We start from the raw sequence: 21,737 nt of genomic DNA, 5'->3' as shown, positions 1-21,737 counted from the left end.
ACATTACAACAACATCTACAGAACTCAAAATTAAGAAGATAAAAATACTTTCCTCTAAAATAAATATTTATTTCATACATAAATATATAGCTCATGTGAATCCCTCTAATTGTATGATCTTCTCGTGTGTCTACTTATTTTAAATATACAATCCGCGTCAATGTCAAGGGAGCGTCCTAAATCTGAGCCCCTATGAATGAATCAGCTGTTATTATGCACAATAACTTTTACTGAAAAAACTTTTTACCTTCATATTGTGAATAATATCAAAGCACATAACACTGCGTCCAAATCTGGTGCTTTTTAAGTTGCCTTATTTTTTTTTCCAGCATTTTGAGCGCTCATAACTTCGAATCATAATTGCATGGCTCCTTTCCCTCTCCTCCTATTGGAGGTTCTTACTGTGCAACTAGAAATGTCTTGTCTCTGTGAAGAGGGGAAAAGTATTTCATTTGAAGGAGAAAACTCAACTTCAGCGCAGTTATCAGATTTCACTGGCCTTCACACCCAGCCAACGCCCACCTTCCCCTCTTTAATTTGCTCCTTCACATATTACTCATCGACAACCACTGAGTAACATACAGCATTTAGTAGAGACCAATCGCACTCACACTTTCATGTGTCATTTTATTAGAAAACATCCAAATGAACAGATAAATTCAGACCATAAAAACACCTCAAGGGAAAAAAGACAAAAGAAACAAAATAAAAACAAACAAACACTCCAGCTCACAGATGTTGTTGAACATAAATTTCTTCTTTGTGTAGTTTACCAGTCAGGGAAGCGTAATCTTAACTGATAGCAACACTTTCAGCACTCCTTAGATTACAGCTTGGGTTGACCTGGAAGACAGGGTACTGGAAACCTCTAATTGTATTCTAGTGTGTTTGCCCGTATCCTAAAACCAAGACATTACAATGTGCGCCAAAGAAAAACAAACAAAAAACATAGAGAGTGATCAAATTTACCATACCAAGCTAAAAAGTTTAAATGAAAGGATTCTTTAATAAAACAGGGAATTCCTCGGCTCCCGACCTTACGCTGCTCATACAAAACAATAACATAACTGCAACACTGCTCCCCTCTCCAGAAGCATTTATATTAATATTACAGAACCATTAAATAAGAAAGAAACAGGAAAAATGAAATTATAAATCCTGCATCATGTATAAGACCATCATTACAAATAAAAAGCAAATTGGACTACAATTTCACAAAGCACAAAGCTCCTCCATCAATCCAACGTGATGAAATATAAGTTTGTTTTTTTACATAACATCGAGGCCTTTTTGCTTGCAAGCTGTACAACGTCAGTTCTGTCAGTCTGCAGAGCATGACAACACCAAACGTTTGAGACCCCCCCACATTAAAACCTGTAGCTTTTAAAGGTGGTTTATATACAGAGACGCGGCAGAGACGTGGGTTATTCTGCACAAACTTGTTTGCAATTCGATGCTTTTTTTGCTGCAGTGAAAACATGTCACTACAGCTACAGCTCGTGAATTCAAACTGACCATACCTGTTCTACACGAGGGATATTTTCTTGTTTATTGTTTAAAACAAACAAAACAATCTAAAAGGCTCCAGCAGTTTTTCATAGGCGACTGTTCCCAGAGCTCTCTGCATCAGAGGATCCTCTCCAGACATTCACAGCCTGTTCTCACCCCCACATACTAATCAGCCTCACACTGAAATGCAGTTTAGTAGTTCAACAGGAATCCCCCAACTCCTAAAAAGACACTGGGGGTGAGATGGGCCACAGGCATTAAAGTTCATGTCCCAAACTCTTATCCTCTGGTTCTCTGGTCTTCTTTTTCAGACCAAGCTACACCACCTGCTTCCCTGATCTTCATGATGGAAATCACAGCTCAAAGGTGTCACTGTGCTGTGTGTCAAAAAAAGTGATGCAGAATTAGGGTGGTGGGGTGCACCTTGGGTTCCAGTATGAAGATGATTGGTCAGTGAAGTCACGCAGCTTTCTTTTTTTGCTCTCTTTCTTTGTAATTAAGAACTTGCTAATAAACCTACTTCTTCTATGTACAACCTATATACAATCACATTATAAGTTTGAATGCAATTCATTTCTCATGTAAATGCACCAGCGTGCTTGTGTGTGTGCATTTAGACATTTTCAAACTTGTAGCCCCATTGCTGCCTCCCTCTGTCATTTAAATGTCCCCCTGTTCTCTGCTTCATGTGACGGGGTGGAGCATGCCTGCAGCAGCAAACCAAACCCTGAAGTGTTGTTTCTGCTGCATCCTGCGGTTCAAGGAAAGCAGATCAGCTGTGTGTTACTGGAATGATGCTGCACTGGACTGAAGCACAAGTCACTTCTAATGGTCACAGAATTCTCTTTTTTTTTTTTCTTCTTTTTTTTGCTCCACAGTACAATGCTGGCACTGTACAGTGTGTGAGGTAGATAAGGAGAGACACTACTCAGCACTGTACGGTTTAAAGCAAGCTAGTCTATCTGCATCCTAAAAGCACAGCCGTGCTCAGACCTCAGCCGTCTACTCTTAAATACTGTGAAGCCCTTAAATGAAGCTTACAAATGAAACGACACATTACTATTACTGCAGCACTCACATTGCTGGGTGCCAGTAATGATTGTACGGCGTGGTGTCCTAGAGCAAATCAATGCACTGCTGCATTCATTCATTTAAATAGCTATTAGATAATGGTCCCTTTTCCCTTTAGGGCCTTTTAAACCTGATTTTTTTCTTTTGTTTGGAAAGAGGCAGCCAGCCAGCGTAGTACCAGTAATGACCAGAAGGTGGGGTGATTGTGCTGCAACAATTAAACTTGAGCATCAAAGGAGCAAACGTTTCAGCCAGGCGTGTGGATACAGTTCTGATGGATACAGCTCTGTATCCATCAGCGAAAAAAACAAAACCAAAACAGCTGTGTGTGTTACGGTGTCCATGTGGCAGAAAGTCTATATTTCTAAAAAGCTGACAATTATAAAATTACATGTTGGCGGAGGAGAAGCCTGGTTAATGTCCCTGTGTGTGTGTGTGTGTGTGTGAGACAGCAGAACCACAGAGAAGCCTTGTTTGTTGTGTGTGTTCAGGAAGCGGCGATGGTGGTGCCCCCGCTGAGGCGCAGCAGAATCTGCTGACAGTCCTGCAGCGACCGGCGGTCTCCCACCCGCTCCAGGGTTCGCTTGGCCTCAGCCAGTAGACGAGCTCTGTGCCCGGGTGGGGTTAGCAGGGGCATGGGGAGGTGGCGGCAGGCCAGCAGAATGGCGTGAGCTCGCTCCCTCTCGCCTAAAACACACTCGCCATCTGAAAGCAGGCAAGGAGGAAAGGAGGAGGGGAAAAGAAGAAGAAACGGGATTAATGTCTTTTCTCTTGGTGTGTCTCGTGTCGCACACTAGGACGGTGTTGCCTACCAGCTGTGTAGGAGCTGTGCGTCCTGCGTCGGAGGTTGTGCTCCAGCAGCTGGTGTGTCCTTGTGGGACTGGCTCCAGCCATCAGCCTCACTGTGGTCTCATGAAGGAACACCTAAATAACACAAACAGCTGTCATTATTAGGTATTTATTATCATTTCAACTTGGCTGAACTGATCTGAGCAGCCCTCAAATTCTCTCAGCAGGCACCAATGTCCATGCATATGTTAGCAACCAGTTCCTCGGCTTTACTAAAGCTATTCTTCAACCCTCTGTATTCATTTTGGGGGGAGTTTTCGGCTATAAACTCTTTGAAACAGCTCTGTATGCATAACATTTACAATTCAACTAAACTAAATAAGCTGCAACAAAAATGTGGAGGTTTAGTTTTTCAAGATTGACAGCAGGCCTGTAAAAATTCATCGATTTGTCTTTCTTCAGCCTCTTCAGTACCACACCAACGCAAACTCCTTTTACATCACACACTTTGATCTGAACGCCAGTTTCTGTCATTGTAAGAAATTTAACTGCACATTAAATCAATGAGATATCTTAATAAAAGACAAAGATTTGCAATTTCAAAAGTGTGTCTCAGTTTTTCTACATGATAAAGAAATAAAAGAGTCAGCATGACTTTTGGGCCTAAATTGTAATAACTGAATGTGTAAAATTACAGAACTCTATAATTTAATGGCTTTGTTGTATAATGAATGGGGGAGGTTGTTATCAGCAGGGAAAGCTTGTAAAACCTGTGAAAATACAGTCCAAAATTTATGTCCTCCTTCACATTTTCCAAAGCCAAAAACTGTCTTTGAAGGTTTGATTCTGGCCCTCGGGTCTTATGTTTGACACCCTTGTTCTAACCCTTTGTCTACTTTCTTTCCTCAGATTTCCTCCACTGTGCTATTTAATAGGCCAAATGTGAAAAACTTAGCAGTCTCAAAAAACAACAAATACATTTACTAGAGGAGCCTTAATGGCTCCTCTAGTAAATCTCAGAAGCGTGACTGATGATATGGTGAACTGAAGTGAAAGTTCTGGAACTGGTAAAAGTGATGGAGATTCATAATAAAAACTAAAAAAAAAATATTATGTTCATAATGAACAAGATGAGTATCAGAAATGTACCGAGGTGATTTCTCACTTGAAGGATGGAGCCATTTACAGCTTCACTACTGCGAATACTTGGAAGCTGATCGCTGTTGCAAATTCTATTATATATTTTTGAAATTTAATAAGCTACAATAAAAAAACAAACAAAAAACGCCCAAAAACATTTCCTGCGGTGCCAAACTGCCAGCCTAAGAAATTCAGAATGACGAATCTCTGGCACTTCTTCCCCTCATTGCAGCCTGAACATAGAGAGCTCTGTCTTTATGATCCTTTGCATATTTCAGCTATCAGCACTATTATTAACATATCTGAATTAATCTTCCCAGAGCCGTACCTTGTGTTGTCCCTGTCTGTAGCACTGTGTGAGTTTTCTGAGTGCGCTGAGGTCCCTCTGGAAACCAGCCAACTGAGATCCAGGAGCCGGGCCAGGTTCTCCATTACTGCTGCTTCCCCGCTGCCATAAACTGGTCCTCAAAGTCAACAGGAGGTCACAGACCAGTAGCTCAACCCCCTTGGAAAAAAATGAAAACACAGCTGTTGGGTATAGCTGCACATTAAAAACCAAACCCCACAATTACCGGTAAATCTTAGCCGACGTGCATGCCAGAGATCAAGTCTGAAAAGATATTCACTGTTGCTCAGTGTTAAGTGGTGGGGTGTGTAGTGGATGCGTGCAGATCAGGGAGGCCTCTGTACTGCACTGCAGACACATTGCACTCGGCTTCAGGATCATGCAATGCAACTACAATGCACCACAGCCACCTCCTGCCACCCAGACTGCGCGCACACACAGCCCCACAACAGCCTGACCCTAACTTTGTGTGTGTGTGAGTGTTTATGCATGATTAAGCTTTAACTACAGTTAGTGCTGCACTGTGAGACAGTAACTTGTACTATATGGAGGACTCTTTGATGTCTGCATGCACTGCATGTATGAATATAGGGGCCATGTTTGGTACATCATACGGGAACTGTTGGTACCCTACCTTGTTCAGCCAGTTCCCAGACTGGGCGAGCGGCACTGAGATGCTGGAGCACAGGTAGCTGCTGCCTCTGTCACAGTGAGAAAGGCAGGCTATTGCCCCTTCTCCCTTCAGAGGGGACAGGCTCATCTGTACAGCCTTGCAGAGAAGCAGCACAGCCTTGGGCAGAGGATGGCTGGAATAGAGAGGGACATTTATCAGGTTATTGTGCTTTGTTTTTTTTCCCCTCCCACTTTGGATACAATTATTTTAGAAAAATCGGCACCTATAAACAGTTTGTAGAACCACCAAGTGTGAATCAGATTTTTAATGATCAAATCTGCACAAAATTAAAGCGGATGGGGCCGATCCAGGGCTTAAAATGCAATAACAGGAGAAGAAATTAACTCGAACATGTTTACTGGAGGTGCGAAGATGCACAAAGAATTAATAGCAAAGTGCAAAAAACTGATTTCTCTGTTGGCTTACGACTGTTCAGTCATTACATCTTAATTGAGTCAGCTTTATTGCCATTTTTGAAGACTGCAAACACAGTGCTGAATATAGAATATACACCTGTATGTGCTGCATGTTTTTGATTTAATTAAAACACAGCCAGGCAGATAGATAAACAGATACCGCCAAATGTCTGCAGGACAGTTTTAATCTGCCTTGATATTGGCTAAATGCTGTGTAACATGTCAGTCGGTCAATTTTCATACTCCGACCATTCAGTGACCTCTGTTGCTGGACATCCTGGAATAGACCACTCCCATTAAGGTAGAATATATTTCAATGCACTTACTCAAGGATGTGCAGAGCTCTCGGCATTCGCTCAGCTTCTGCCAAAAGTGACCTCACTGCGACGTCATCGCCCTGCAGCCAGTACACGGCAGCCTTCAGGACCACAGCCCACCAGCGACTCACTGGATCCCCCACTGGAAGGAAAAAAAAAAGGAAATAAAAGAAGAAAAATTATGCATAAAGAAAATGTAGCTCAAACAGGTTGGGTGACCTCTTGGCATTGTAGCTTTCCTGCTGTTATCAAAAGCTGCATGCGTGACTGTAAAACACTTTCTTTTGTGTAGGGCAGCGACCAGATTGTCACTGTGTTCTTATCCACTGCATTCATTTGTATATATGAAATGACTGTTAGCTGTGATAATACCACAAAACATTCATGTGGAAAGCAAATAGTGACTGACTATCAGTGTGCTGCTAGAGGAAAGTAAATCCATTCAGGCTGACAGAATAACTCAGATTGCTATCTGCTTAATCATCACAGAAGAAAACGTTTTTTTCCCCCCACGCAAAGATCACTTCGCGATTCTTATTAAACTGTCACGGTTCTTTGTCATATCAATCATACCTGGAATGGTGGTGTGACTGGGAGGAGTCGAGAAAGGCGGAGGTGGGGAAGGAGAGTCCTCTGTGCAGCTGTTCAACAGCTGCAGGAACTCCAGGGCGCTGGAAAACTCTCTGAAAGGGTAGAAGAAAAGATAAACTAAAAAACAAATCTAAATCTAAAATTTACACCAAGCTGTGAAAAAACAAAAAACAAAACATAATCTATAAACAGTAAAGTGTCTGAGTTTGTCGGTAGCGCGTTGCTGCTGCTATTCAGGCCTTACCCAGAGTCGTTCTTGCGTTTTTCTGCTTCAGAGTCGCTCTGCGGCTGGATGAGGGTGTGAACGGCTCTTTCCAAAAGCTTCCTGCAGAAAGAGCGGTGCAGCTGGGCAATGGGGTCAGCTGGGAGGAAAGATCAACAGGAAAGCAGAGAGGAACAGGAATATCACTCATTAATTTTTGAAACAAAGCAGTTAACTGGAATATTTTATTTTGAATTTGAGGAAGTAAATTAAAGGAAACTTAAGGAGTAGCCCCAACATTCACAACATACCTGGGTCTCTCTGAGAAGTGTACACCCCATCGCCGTTTTCTGACTTCACTGACCAATCACAGCTCAGGAAGAACTGCCTCCCCAGTGGAGTGAAGAGCCAGCGCAGGCAGTCGGGGATCGTCTTGGTTTCTGATTGGTTGGCCACACTCTCAGCACAGCCCAGCAGGTAACCCTGAGAGACAGACGAGGTTCAAAATATGATAAAGTGCGACTGAAGCCAAACATCAACAGTGATGATTTCAAAGGTGACACACTTACAGGGAGACAGGAGAGATGGTGGCCCAGCACAGTGCGCAAGGCTATGGCGGCAGTGACATAAATCTGGGCGAGCTGCGTGGGGGCCATCTTGCCGTGGGCGCTCACGCTGAGGTTCACAGCGCTTAGAGAGAGTGACAGAGCCCACAGGCTGCTACGCTGAGGCAGCTTTCCTGTAGAGACACAGAGGAAGCAGATAATGTATCTTCTCATCATGTCAACGCGTGTGAAAAGTACAAAACCATCTGCTGGATTCCTGTCTGTGCAGCCTAAACGCTTACCCGTGAGTTGCAACTGGCTGAGCTGGTGGTAAACAAGTGCCGCGTCCCTCGCGCTGGTCCTCGCCTCCTCCCCTTCGTGCTTCCCTCCGACCTGGTGGACAAGCCAGCCCAGAGGAGTTGGGCGATGCAAGCAGTAGCGAATCACGTTCCAGGAGAGTGAGCAGACGAGGTCCAGCTTGGTTGAGGGAAGAGCTCTCGTCAAAACAGAGAGGCAAGTCTCTAAACTGGCCACTGCTGCTGTGTAATCTCCCTGTAGGAGAGAGAATCACATGAGAAATGGTGAAGTAGTCAGCGTAGACTGACGGAAGAACAAAACCGAGAAGGTTGTGGCTTAGCTATGAAAGACTTTATTAAAGCACAAATCTGCAGAGTGCTCTTTAATAGAAAGAAAAAAAAATCCAACTCTAAGAAGTTCTATTAATCCAAGAGCATCAGAATAATGGTTTGTTTAAAACATCTCAAGTCCATCTGATCTGATCTGCACTCACCCTGTTGAGATGCAGGTCTGCTTGTTTGCGGTGCCTCCAGAAGGACACAGATTTTGGTGAGTGAAGCGGTGTGACTGGCTCCCACAGGTACAGCACCCTGACACAGCCCCACACTGCTCCCACTCCACTCAGCACCCACACCATCACCCATGGCAACAGGCAACGCACCCAAGATGCTGGAGGATGTGAAGAAATGAAACATGTCAAAAACCATGTCAAATCTATGAGAGGATGGACAAACCTGTATTTTTAAGATTCTAACAAAGGATTTTCTAGGTGGTATGAACAGGAATCAGCAATTCATCAACTTCTGGGGTAAATTAAATTAAAGATCATCAATCCTCACCAAATTCCTGCGTGTGACTTGGAAACCAGACAAGCGTTCTAGATGGGCCGTGGCCTCCGGAAAGGGCGGGGCTGCTCGATGTCTCCGATCCCAGTAAAGATGGAAGAGGGTTCAGGGAGAGGCAGAAGAAAGTCAAGGCGCAGAGGAGCAGCCGAGAGCGATCCATCACGCCAACCGAGGGAGAGTCCGGCTCACTCTTTATCTAAGAGACAGTAAGAGAGACAAAGAACAGGTTCACAGGGACGATAAATAATACTTTAAATGTAGTAAAGCAGCATTCGATTTATAATCACAAACCCTCACAAACCATCTAGTGAAGCAAGCGGAAAAAGAAACCTTTCTAAATATCAACGTAAATCAAATTTGATCAAAAAAGAAATCAGCTGTCTCGGAAAAATGTTCAATAAATGTGTTAGCTTATGGGCGTTCACCAGCTAAAAGCTTTTACTGTGAAGCAAATCGAGTGGGAGTAATGTGCAATAAAGCTTTTGTCGACAGAAAGAACTACAACCGCCCCAGGTGTGAAAAACAAAAATTTAAAAAAAGGAAAAAAAATCTCATTCTAATCTTCAAAGAGGCACTTTGAAGATTAGAATAGGAAGTCTTTTAAAACTGCCACTGTCCTTCCTTTGACCTACATAAACACACTGAGCTAATCAGTTTGCTGACACTGAAACACTGCAGTCTGCTAAGCCACTGAGCCACAACCATACTCTGTGTGTGTGTGTGTGTGTGTGTGTTCCTGTCTAGCTATCTTTGTGAGGACCGAAATTTGCATTCCACTATACTTGTGAGAACCAACAGTCACTTGTGAGGACACACTCACCGGTCCTCACAAGTTTGCAGGCCTTTTTGTGGCTCAAAATGTGGTTTTAGTGTCAGGGTTACAATTAGTTATGGTTAGGTATAGGGTAAGGGTTAGGGTTAGGCACTCATTTTTAACAGTTAGGGTTAGGGTAAGGGGCTAGGGAAACCATTATGTCAATGAAGGTCCTCACTAAGATAGCTGAACGGGCTTGTGTGTGTGTGTGTGTGTGTGTGTGTGTGTGTGTGTGTGTGTGTGTGTGTGTGTGTGTGTGTGTCCTGTCCTCACCTGTTCGTGATCCAATAAAGGGCTCCCTGGTTCTGAGTCAACACAGTAAGGAGAGAACTGGTGAGGGGAACCAGAACCAGAATCTGAGGCTGGAGGTGACATCAGAACTACTTCCTCTTTCAGCTCCACATCTTCAGACAGCGTCACGGGCTCTGGGATGGAGAGAAAGTGTCAATGCATTGGAGTTGCTGTAACTTCTGATCTGCTCGCAGCTTTAAGTAAAGTGAAGACTTACTGTTCTTCTGGTTGGCCATCTTAAGGGCCAGGTTCTCCTGGCGTAGTTTGTGGTTAACCTGTTGCAAGTGCTTTATGTAGTCAATGGCCTTCCTAAGCACTCCTGACTTATGCATCTGAGAAGAAATACATGGAATTTAAAATGCTGAAAGCATATTATATTACCCAGACTTAATATTTGTATTGTCTCCTTTAAAATAAATAAATAAATTACTAACCTTCGCATCACTGCCCATGACCAGATCTCTGAGCTCGATGATCTTGTCGTTGATCGAGGATCTATACCTCTTCTCGATGATGTTGTGAGTTGTCCTCCTCTCGCCCTCCTTCACTACCCCTCCTAGCCCGACTCCTCCCGCTGTCACCTGGCACTGATCCATGCTTGGCCTAGCTGTGCTTTGACAAGAGCCTGGCTGTATCTGTTTGATTGGCAGCTTATCTCCTCCTCCCATCATAACAGGGACAGTGGTCAGGATGTTGCTGCTCATAAGTGTCTGGGGAACGAAAACAAACACAAAAACAGTTTTTAATCTTAATCATAACCTTTGGTTGTATGTAAATAGCAGTGTTGAATCATGCACAGTGCATACCGGGACTTGCAGAGCTGTGTTTTGGATGGGTGTGGTCAGGGTGGTGATGCCTGCAGGACTCTGCATGGTAGACAGCACCTGTGTCCCGTCTGGTTTGAGAGTTGTGAGAACCAGTGAGTCCGTCTTAAGAATCTGAGGCTGCTGGACCAAAACCTGAGTGAAGACAACCATAAATTGAAGGTTTTCATGTTTGCTTGACTATCACTGTGAAACTAAATATTATGTTAGGGGTTATATTTGCAGTAACTTGGGGTAAAGTTATTTAGGTAAGCTTTGGTGAAATATTCTGATAGCAGAAACTTTGTTTACTCGTCCAATCCTGCTAACAACTGAGGATTACTTACAGGTACTTGTTGCACCTGCTGTTGCACAGTGTGGACTGCAGTGGGCGCTGTGGAGATGGTCTGGATGGTTTGACCTGTTGGGGTCAGAACACGCTGGTGCTGAATGGCCACTGGCTGAAGCTGAGGTGACGTCATGATGCTCTGCATTTGTGGCTGGAGGACTGGAGTGATGAGAGAGAAAACAAAAAAGAGATTTAGGAAAAATAAAAAGCCAAATTAAATTGCATTCCCTGCTCTGTACTCACCTTGGAAGCCCGCAGTAGGGCTCTGCTGGCAAATGACAGGGTTCTGAATGAAGCGGGACTGTCCGCCATTGGAGGCAATCATCACCGTCTGGGCTGCTTGTGTCTGTATGGGCATCGGTGTTTGGCTGTGGGTCTGAACCAGGGTGTGAACTGGAAAGCTTTGAGTCTGCATGGGGATCCCCTGGGTGTGCATCTACATTCAAAAACAGAAAAACAGATTTTTGTTTTTGATTATCTGTTACAGTCTTTAAGCAGTCAGAAAATGTTTTTATGCCAGCAGAAGCACCACTGCAGCACTAGTCCATCACTGTAACAGTCAGACTACAGCTTTCTCCACTCCTAATAGGACTGTACGAGTAGCGTGTGAGAAAGCGTCAGGTAAATCTGCACCTGGATGGTTGTCTGGGCTGTCTGTTGGGGTTGAGGCTGGATGGGTTGGACCATCTGAGGCCTTGGTTGAAGGAGTGGAGGGCTGCGGGTCACCTGTTGCTGCACTGAAGCACTGGCTGGGGGGGAGGGGGTTTGTGCGGGAGTGAGGGGAGGGGTGAGGGGTACTGAATGTGGGGACAGTGTCTGGGAGGAGGTGAAGCAAGTGTTGGAGCTCTGGTAGGCAGCATTGGTTGAGGGCTGCGGTGTCTGGGGCGTCTGAGCAATTTGAGGTTGAGGCCGTGGGGTGGAGGCGACTCCACCACTCTGCAGAGAGCCTGTTGAGTTCATCTGATCATCGAACAAGTCTGGGAAGTCCCCCACCTGATTGCTGACAAACTGCAGCATCTCTGAAAATAGGGAGAAAGTAAACAGACAAGAAGTCAAAAACATCATCTGAGGTGTATCTGAACATCTCTGCAAGTCTCCTCTGTAAGTGGGCCTCGTGCAGGTTGCTTCAGTGTAGATCAGCCAAAGATATGAACAGAAACTTCAAGACCTGACCTTGAATTGACAGATACCCACACAAGCACAGCTACTGTTCTGGTCATAAATCAGTATAAAGAAACCTTCAAACAGAAGGCCTTGAAGAAGTTTGATGTAATCTCAATTGATGCTACAAAAGAGATTGGCAGAAAGAGTAAAGAACACTTAGATGAAGAATCGAGCAGCTCTGAAAGGCGTGATAGACAGATACATGCCCCCCACCCACTCACTCACCCACTCACTCACCGACAGTGTGTATGCTGGTCCTCGTGGTTTGGCAACATGACAATATGCACTTAGTTGCCAGTTCATTAGACCCATCGTACTAAATCTAAAACAAACTGCCTCTTCGTGTGGAGAGGTTTTATTAGGAAACAATGATCAACTTAATGTCTTGATTATTTTTGGGAATGTTTTTTTGTATATGAGGTTTAAGTATGAGGTAAAATATTAAGCATTTTTTTGACATTTCGTTTGCAAAAATCACTGATAGAAATAGTGTTGAGACAAAATATCAATACACTTATATAATCATATCACAGCCTCTTGCAATATGTTCCCAGCACATTCTTGTCAAATGCAGTACTGTGCCAAAGTCTTGAACCACCACTCATTTCTTTATATTTTGCTAGAAAAATGGGTAATATGTGCAGCTATTTATCAAAACTTGGGCAAACATGCACACAAATACAGTATTTAGGGCAGAGTGAGCTTTTCTACACTTGTAACAAGCCTGAGAGTCAATATTTGGTATGACTGGCAGCCTGATCTCTCTTAGGCACCTATCAAGTAATCTTCAGGAATACTCCAGACTTCTTGAAGGACATTCAAAGGTCTTGTTTGCATGTTGGCTGCCTTTTGTTCTGTCCTCTGTCAGGATGATCCCATGCCACTTCAATAATGTTGGGTTCTGGGATCTGGGGAGGCCAATCCATCACTGACTGCGCTCCATTGTGTGTTTTTCTATCCAGGCATGCTTTTACTGGGTTGGCATTGTGTTTGGGATCACTGTGTGGATGCTGGAAAATGAAGTTGCTGGCCAATAAGATAATTTCCAGATGTTACTGTATGGTGGATCAAATCTGATGGTACTGCTGTTGCTATTGACTCTTTTGGAATCACCGTGTTGATTCAAATGACTGTCTTGCTAAGTATTATTTACTTTAACCTTCAAATTACTAAAGTTTCTAAAATGAATCCCCTTCCAAAAAAGACAACGATATTATGAAATATCACTGGGACCAGAGAAAAGAATTGATTAGTGCACGCTTTGCAGAATTTCTCACAGGACTTTGGAACTGAAAACACTTTTGACGTATCCCATGTGGTTGAAGCTTGCCTGCTTATGTCACTGATAGTGCCTATGCCCTTAGCTCTCAGGGTCAGCGCAGCGTCAATAAGCTGAGCCTGTAACCTTGAACTTTATCTTAATGTGAGGCGGAGAAATCAGGCAATACAAAAGACACAAAGAACTTTTTGTCAAGTGTTAAATCACTAAGCGCACAACCCTTGGACGCCACATATCAATACACCTAAGAAGCCCTGCAAGCCACATGTTAAAGTTAACTACAGTCACTACTTTGCAGCCTCAAAGTGAGTGAATTTTTCCTGCATTAATGAGTGATTTTTTTGGCATCAGGAAAATACAAGGCGACTGTGTAATACAGTACTATAAGACCCTTTATCAATCCCCGCGCAGTGAAACATGTTCTGCATCTTTTATGCCTGCAATAAAGTTATTGCTTCCTTTTTTGGTGATTTGACTTCTAGATAAGGTTCCTACATTTTTTTAGCACAATATCGCTGCAGGACATTTTGTATTTCTACTTTAATGATGTAATGTTCGAAACAAACGCAACACAAAAAGCACTGGGGTACAAGAATAGATGCTTGAAGCTGCAAAGCGAAGAAGGAAAACTCACAAACTTTTTAAAATACCAAAAGGTTCTCAGATATGTTTGGAAAAGAAGCCAGCATCCTGTCAGCTTTGTCTTTGATCACTCGCTGCATTTCAGTGCAGCGTACAAAAACAATAAAAGGCGTTCGTTCTCATCAGTGTGCCGGGTTGCCAACTCCAGAGATGAATTGAAATCCAACAAGTCTTTAAAACAAACTCATCTGTGTTCAGATCTCATCTTGGATCATATATCATATCTGCATTTCTACTGCTGCAAAATCTCAAGCTGTAAAAAAGAGATCAACAGTCCAACACTAGCAGCAGAGAGGTCAAGGCCAGTAATTCATGCAGTCATAGCCATGACTGAAGTCTGCATGTGACCTGTGTTGACACTGAGAGGTAAAGAAACAGTGATGACCACTTTCAAAACCAATAAAAGGGAAACACTATGAGGCTTGCTTTGAAAAGTGAGCCCAGAGGAGCGCAGGACGTGATTTCAAATAAGTCGCACCACAGGAACACTAAATGGGCTTCCTCTCAGGAGCGTTTCTACCAACCATCCAGTCGAATTTACACTTACAGTAGGGCACGTGCACACTTCAACACCTCGAGGGGAGGGGGTTACAGTGGCTGACAGAACAAAGCAACTCTGAGCCCCTGGAGCTTCAGACAGAGACTCCGAAACAAAGGGTAAATCCATTAAATGGGGGTGTAGGGCGAGGGTGAGGGTGTAGTGGGGGACAATTTTGTGGGCTGCTGAGAGCAGAGAAAATAAGTTACATAAGCAGAGCAGCAGTTGTTAAGTGAATAATTGGAAAAGCAAGAATGTTCGACATTAATACGAAGTCAAATGCACAAAAGAAAAGCTCGTGACTAATCTGAATTTGCAGCAGTTAAATGCTCTTCCTCATGGGAAACCTGCATTTTTCCCCCAAATAGCTGCAGGCAAAATGCACTGAGTGAAGCAAAAGTCAAGTTAGGATCAGTCAAACCTCAACAGTCATTTGACTTTCACACAATCTGCACATTCTTCTTTTGACACATTGATTAAGTGAGATTAAATAGCTGTGACATGGGCTGTTCACCACAGAGAATTAACACCAGATGCCACAGGCAGGTAGGTTTTCAAACCCATGCATAGTAATCTTTTTTTAATCAAAGTCTTTTTATTGAAAAAGGTTTTTGTACAATCACAAACAACAAATTAAACATACAAGCAGTAGAGCATACTGCTTAAAAAAAACAAAACATAGTAATCTTTATTGGGCTTTGCATGATCTCAGAGCACTTTGGTTGGTTGTATGCTGATGACTAATTTAAACCTAACACAACCAATTCATCCCATACTGTGCGACACACACACACACACACACACAAGTGTATCAATCCGGTCTGGTGGGTTAGCATTCAGTAAAATTCCACCCTAATAAAAATCTGGTGACTCTGCGTTGGCCAGCCTCACACCAAAAGCCCCCATCCTTTCACTGTGTGCCAAAGGGTGAAACATGTTTTGATAACAGGGAAGTTGGAACAAGGATGCTGTTTGTTCACAGGGTACAGGCCCACAGACTGCAAAACGCAATCTGTTTTATTTATTTATTTATTTATTTTTGACAGAGATGTTGTCCCACAGATGATGCTCAATTAGGTCTGCAGACGCAAAAATATGCTCAAGTAGGAGGAAAAGCTTCCTTCAAGAACAAGAAGAAGGTCAGAAAGTAACTGACACTTCTTATGGAGGAGTCAAGACAACAACAGTATCACTTCTTCATCTTTTAGTTTAGGTTAATTGTTTGTGTGATTGTTTTGTTTTTTGGTCTTTTTTTTTGTGTGTGTGTGTGTGTGTGGGGGGGGGAATTAGAGAAACAAATAGAAGAAAATACACAACGATAATGCCAAAATAACAGAGCATTCGAGGACTACTAAATATAAATGCTCTCTTTTTTCCTGAGCGGTATCTTGAATACTTAAACATTGTCGCAAGAATTAAGAGCCAGAGCTGCTCATCTCCTTCCGCTCGGCAGGAAGAACAGCTGTCGGGCTAAACGGAAACAGGCCAACACTCGTGAAACACAGCTTACCCTTCCTATTTTTTTTTTAACAGTGACACGGTCACTCACCGTCAATGTCTCCCAAGGTGAATTCGTCCCCTAATTCGGCTAAAGTCGGGTCCATGTTCTCCATGGTGGAGATATACTCCCCGCTGTCCATCCTATCTGTCAGCAGCTCTCCTCTCCGGTTGTCACCGGAGGGACAAAACAAACAAGGTCCACGAGCTCCTCCGTGGGCGTTCGGCAACGCCTACCACACACCTAACTGACCGCGGAATATGTCCTTTCACCTGAACAACCCCAAAACAACACAGAAGCCCCAAGAGAGGAGCACTTCTACACCGATAAACTCATTGGCATCAATTTATGTTTGAGGCGACGCCATCTTGTTTCACGCTCATTACGTCATTCACAAACAGACTCCGTGGCCCATAGCGGGATCTGATTGGCTGAGACCTGTCCGTTCTTGTCATGAGACCAGTCATCATCGTCCAATGACAGGCCCGTATTCGCCGTGGTCTGATAGTACGTCAACCATCAGAAGCTTGGGTGTCATTTGAATAAACCGCTCCCCCTACCTTCATGAAAAGAACCCGACCTCGGTGGACAAATGCTGCTCCTTGGAAAAGATGACGGCGATAAACACACACAGTCATTCTGCAGTCATTCGCAAAAACACACGTTTTAACAGTTTCACTCGTTTCTTAAGCATGTTTTCCAGCGTACGGATTAATACTATCTTATTTATTGTTTACCTTTTAACCCATCAAAGATTACAAGTTGTGTTATAGACAAAAAAGGTTAATGGAATATACTCCAAGTTTTACTTTTTTAGCATAAAAATTGTATGATACTGTGTTAATAAAAATGAAAGAACTACAGTTGAGCTACCCATCTATAGTCACCTGCGACTTTATTAGGTAGGTAATCACATTTAGAATAGAATAGAATAGAATAGAATGCCTTTATTGTCACTATACAGTTGTACAATGAGATACAGAGATCTACATTAGGCATGTAGATAAGGTCGACCTGCTGAAGTTCAAATTGAGCACCAGAAACATGGAGAAATATGGGAGTTTAAGTGGCTTTAAGTTTATTGGCATAAACTTGGTGGCAGATGGGCTGCGCTGTGTGTTTTAGCAACTGCTGATCTACAGGGATTTCCCACAGACAACCATCTCCAGAGAGAATTCTCTGAAAAACAGAAAAGTGAGCGGAAGTTCGGTGAGTAAAAATAACTTTTTCATGTCAGAGGTCAGAGGACAATGGCCAGAGTTCTTTAGAAAGGAAAGCAAAATAAGCCAAGGTATGCAGAACAGCATTGCTAAATATACGTTGAACCTTGAAGTAGATGGGCAGCAGAAGACCAGACTGGGTGCTCGTCCTGTCAGCTGAAACTGTGGCAACACTTTACATGGGCTCACCAGAAAACTTGAAAAATTTTATATAGTCTGATGGGTCTTTCTGCTGGCACGTTCAGATGGTATGGTTCAAATTTGGCATGAACATGAAAAGTATGGATCTATCCTGCCCTGTATTATGTGGTGGTGGTTTAATGATATGGGGTATTTTCTTGGTTCACTTTGGTCCCCTTAGTACCAACTGACCATCACACCACAGCCTACCTGAGTATTGTTGCTGATCATGCCCATCCAGTTATAACTAGTACCCATCTTCTGATGGTTGCTTCTCACAGGATAACACACCCATAAAGCTGACATCATCTCAAACTGGTTTCTTGAACATGAGTTCACTGTACTCAAATGGCCTCCACAGTCACAAGACGTCAGTCCAACAGAGCATCTTTGGGACGTTGTTGTTGAATCCATGCCAGGAAAAATTAAGTCAGCTCTGAAGGCAAAAGGGCTTCCAACCAGGTATTAGTGTACCTAACAAAGTCATCAAATCTATACATTTAAAATGGCACAGATCTTAATTCTAAGCACGATCACGTTGTTACTTAATGTGTTTGCAGAATTCTTCAAATGGAGAACCATAGTTGATTATACTGCCATGTGTGGTGTTCAAAAAGATAACACCAATATAATTCCACAAGGAAAAAAGAAGCCAAAAACATTAGTTCTTGCAACAATATTTGTATTTTCTTTATTTCACTGCAAAAACACATGAATGAACTGCTGACTCATTTGCAGCATATGTTTTACCTGTGTTAATACATAACTGTATAACTCTCCTGGTTTAATTATTACATGATGTTAAACAGTGCAATAAAACCAGCCAATCACTGCAAATCATTCAGGATGGAAACTTTTCAATACGTCATTAGTCCACTTTGTTCATATACATATTTGGCATGGCAAACACTGATGAGGGGCTTAAGATAACTTTTTTCTGTTTATAATACTCACTGTAATTTTTTTTTTTTTTTTTAAGTATGATGTGTGCTCAAGGACTAAGGTGTGTTTAAATACCAACCAGCACTGAAATGCATCACAACCTTCTAACATGTTTAAAAATAAGAAACAACAGAATCAACACCCATCTAATATGCCTTTCAGTCATCCCACACAAGTGCAAATGTCATGGATTATTCAGCTTCGGCTTGAACCAACATTTAGATTGAGAAATTCTACCTTTTCCTCATAAAGTGGCTTCATATTAATACTGCATACAACTTTATTACACAGATGTTGTTGCTAGCAGTGCATCTTTGATCATTTACAACCATGTAAAAATATCCCTCACTGCAGTAAGTTACTGTGTTGTGTGGTGTTTATTGTGAAGGTGGAAAAATACATCTCTTACATCCTGGATTTGGACTCTATGCTCAGCCTGTATTTATTTGTTCCAGTAGATTTCATAAGACTTCTTCTCTGAGTAGGAAGCCTCCGTCATTCCTGTGCCGCTTCTCACTTTTTCCTTCACCACCTTCACCACCAGACCACCAGCGAGGGCGATGCCGGCTGCAGCTTTGCCAATTTCGGCCACCGCGCTCAGGATGCGTGCTGTTGCCGACATGGTGCCCCACGGGTCTGATGCAACCCTGCTGGCTGCTGTTGCCACACTGGGTCCTGTTACCCCACATGCAGCACCAGCGGCCACTTCCTGAGCTAAGGCAGCAGCACACTGAGGAGTCCCAGCGGCTGCTGACGCTAAACTACCCTGAGCTACTCCTGCTGCTGCTGCAGTTTCAGCTCCACCGAGGGCAGCTGCTCCCTCCAGAGCTGCTCCTAAAGCAGCCCCACCTGCCATGGTGCATCCCACACCGGCCGCCACCCCGACTGCAGTGGCCCCTATGATGCTAACCTGGGTGAGGGCATCTAAAGCACCTTCTGCAGGACTGGAAGCCTCAGCGCTAGCAATGGCTCCCACAGAACTACCCAGAACTCCACCTGTTGCTGCGCCCAGAGCCACTGCAGTTTTCCCCGAGGCTGCCGCCACTATGGCGCCCACGGCATTCCCCACACCCGAGCCTCCCGCCACGGACATCCCAGCTAACTGAGCTGCAGCAAAACCAATCGAGTTCCCAGCAAGAGATGCCCCAGCTGCAGCTGCCAAAGGGGCAGCCGCTCCGAAAACTGCCCCAACTGCCATGCCAGTGGCTCCAGCAGCCACCAGGACCTTAACTCTCTCCAGCACCTTGGGAGAGAGCGCGGCTTCCCTCCTGAAACGAATCAGTGATGACCGGACAGATGGCCGCCGGCTGACAGCTCTGCCTTGGCCCCGATGTCGGCCTCTGATTTGGTCTCTCAGCAGGCTGAAGGGACTGCTTCTGCTCTCCTTTGCCCATCTCTCCACCCTTAGATCATCTTCACTTCCTCTTTCTACCCCTTTCCTCTGGAGCTCTTGTAATCCTCTCTCGCTGCTTCCTGCTATGTCAGACTCTAAATCACATTTTCTTCTTTTTGCAAGTTTAGCCTCCTCTTCAGTTCTGCAGTTACTTCCTTCTTGGTCTTCACCCTCTGCTTGCCCTCGCTCTCGCAACATCCTATCCTGCTCCTCCCTGATTGCAGCCTCTGCCTCTAAAAACATGGTGTTAGTATAAAACCCTCCGTTACTCTGCCTCACCATGCTGTCTACCTTCACCAAGAGCTCTTTAACCTGTGCCGTGTTACTGGGGTCTTTGTTGTTGAGAACATGGTACCTACCCCCACACTTGTCTATCAGAGCCCTCAGCCCAGGAGGTGCAGTCATTTTCAGATATTCTTCTATCCCCATGCCCTCTAGGTCATCCCCCCTGGTAAAAAGAACCACTGTATGGTGAAATACAGCATCCTCCCCAAATATCTTGGCCAGCTCACAAACAGCCTGGTTCTCGTTGTCTGTGTATCGTCCTATTGGCACCACAAGGAGGAAAGCGTGGGGGCCAGGGGCAGAGAGAGAGACACATTTGGCAATCTCTGTGTGAATCTGCTCCACACTGAGGTGAGTGTCTCCAAAACCTGGCATGTCAACAACCATGATTCGCCTCACTCTCCTCTGTGGGACGGCCCGGCCATCTTCTTCAGCGAGCTCAGTGCTTCCCATCTCGCAAATCTGAGTGACAGAGCTGGCGCTGACCTGCGACAGGAACTGCCTGTGGCCCAGGATGGTGTTCCCAGATGCACTCTTGCCAGATCCGGTCTTTCCAATGAGGACCAGTCTGAGCTCTTCGCCCCACCTGGTCTCAGAGTCGACTCCTTCCTTCTCACACTCCATGTGTACTGGTTCCTTGTTCCTCTCCTCGTCTTCTAACAGAATATTAGGAGCAGAAAAAATTTGGCGTTAACGTTCAGACTACTGTATTTTTTTTTTTTTTTTTTTTTTTTTTTTTTTTTTTTTTAAATGTTCACTACAAATGTAATGGCCAGTGAAAAAGCAGACAGCAGCCAAGGCTTGTATTATCTCCACTTTGTGTCTTTGGGAAAGATAACAGCAATGTAATGAGCTTTGTAAAGTGAGAGCATCAGGAAACTTCTTGCACATAAACAAAACATCAATAGGTTAGCTACAAGCAAGAGGGACGCGAAGCTAGCAACATCCACTAGGTGGTTAAATTAAGTGTCTAACTTTAACACCACCCAGTGACAACATACCCTGAAACTAAACATCAAATGTCGAATGAAGAGCTCACGCTTTAATCTCGTTAATTATACTGCCTGCTAATAATTCGGCCTTAGCACGTTAACGGCTTTAGCTTAGCTTTCGTTAGCAAGTCGCTAACTTTTGACAGAAACATCAAAGTATGATCTTACCAGAGTCCAAATGATGAAACATTTCGCAGAGAGACTAAAAAGCCGTTTCTTCTCTGCATGCCAGCTTGCCCTTCATCCTCTACATGCGGCCACAGATGGGCTGAAGTCAAACTGTTCAGCCCGCATATGAAATGCAAACACTGGACTTTGTGTCTTTGACGGTTTCCTGCCCTCTGTCGGTTCATCTGCTCAACAAAACAAATGTAGCAGGTCTGTGGAGCACAGAGGGGGCTGCTTTCAGCCGCTCTCATATTCACATGTATGATTTGGAAGATTACTTCTTTTTTCTAACCCCCATCCTGACACAATCACAAGAGATCTGTGTCTCTTTCCGGGCTCGAACCGGTAACCTTTTGTTTGTTATTATGCAAATGTGCAAACCCCAAAGTGTAGAGTTGTCACATATAAAGCCCTGATTCTTTGTATAGAGTTTGTGTT

General features: G+C 43.8%; 2 protein-coding genes across 3 annotated transcripts; both read right to left on the bottom strand.

The window, feature by feature from the left end:
* Positions 1–607: 607 nt before the first annotated feature.
* srebf2 (sterol regulatory element binding transcription factor 2) lies at positions 608–16,493 on the bottom strand. The gene is made up of 20 exons (XM_031728698.2): positions 16,171–16,493; positions 11,632–12,017; positions 11,242–11,434; positions 10,997–11,157; positions 10,653–10,805; positions 10,281–10,556; positions 10,064–10,178; positions 9,829–9,980; positions 8,736–8,937; positions 8,390–8,565; positions 7,902–8,151; positions 7,624–7,793; positions 7,366–7,537; positions 7,097–7,214; positions 6,835–6,944; positions 6,271–6,403; positions 5,490–5,661; positions 4,838–5,014; positions 3,393–3,504; positions 608–3,285 (listed from the first exon to the last, which is right to left on the bottom strand). The coding sequence occupies exons 1-20, from the start codon at positions 16,259–16,261 to the stop codon at positions 3,068–3,070; spliced, it is 3,537 nt and encodes a 1,178-aa protein (XP_031584558.2). The 5' UTR covers positions 16,262–16,493; the 3' UTR covers positions 608–3,067.
* Positions 16,494–18,184: 1,691 nt separating this feature from the next.
* On the bottom strand, positions 18,185–21,737 carry LOC116311557. 2 transcript variants are annotated; one of them, XM_031728699.2, is made up of 2 exons: positions 21,300–21,737; positions 18,185–20,795 (listed from the first exon to the last, which is right to left on the bottom strand). In XM_031728699.2, exons 1-2 carry the CDS (start codon positions 21,319–21,321, stop codon positions 18,904–18,906), a joined length of 1,914 nt encoding a protein of 637 aa, XP_031584559.2. In that variant the 5' UTR covers positions 21,322–21,737; the 3' UTR covers positions 18,185–18,903. The 2 variants fall into 2 exon arrangements, with proteins under 2 accessions (XP_031584559.2, XP_031584560.2); XM_031728700.2 differs by having other exon boundaries at positions 18,185–20,792.

The sequence above is a fragment of the Oreochromis aureus genome, linkage group 4 (genome assembly GCF_013358895.1).
Source record: "Oreochromis aureus strain Israel breed Guangdong linkage group 4, ZZ_aureus, whole genome shotgun sequence".
NCBI classification, from domain to species: Eukaryota; Metazoa; Chordata; class Actinopteri; order Cichliformes; family Cichlidae; genus Oreochromis; species Oreochromis aureus.
This window is presented reverse-complemented; position numbering and strand designations above follow the sequence as displayed.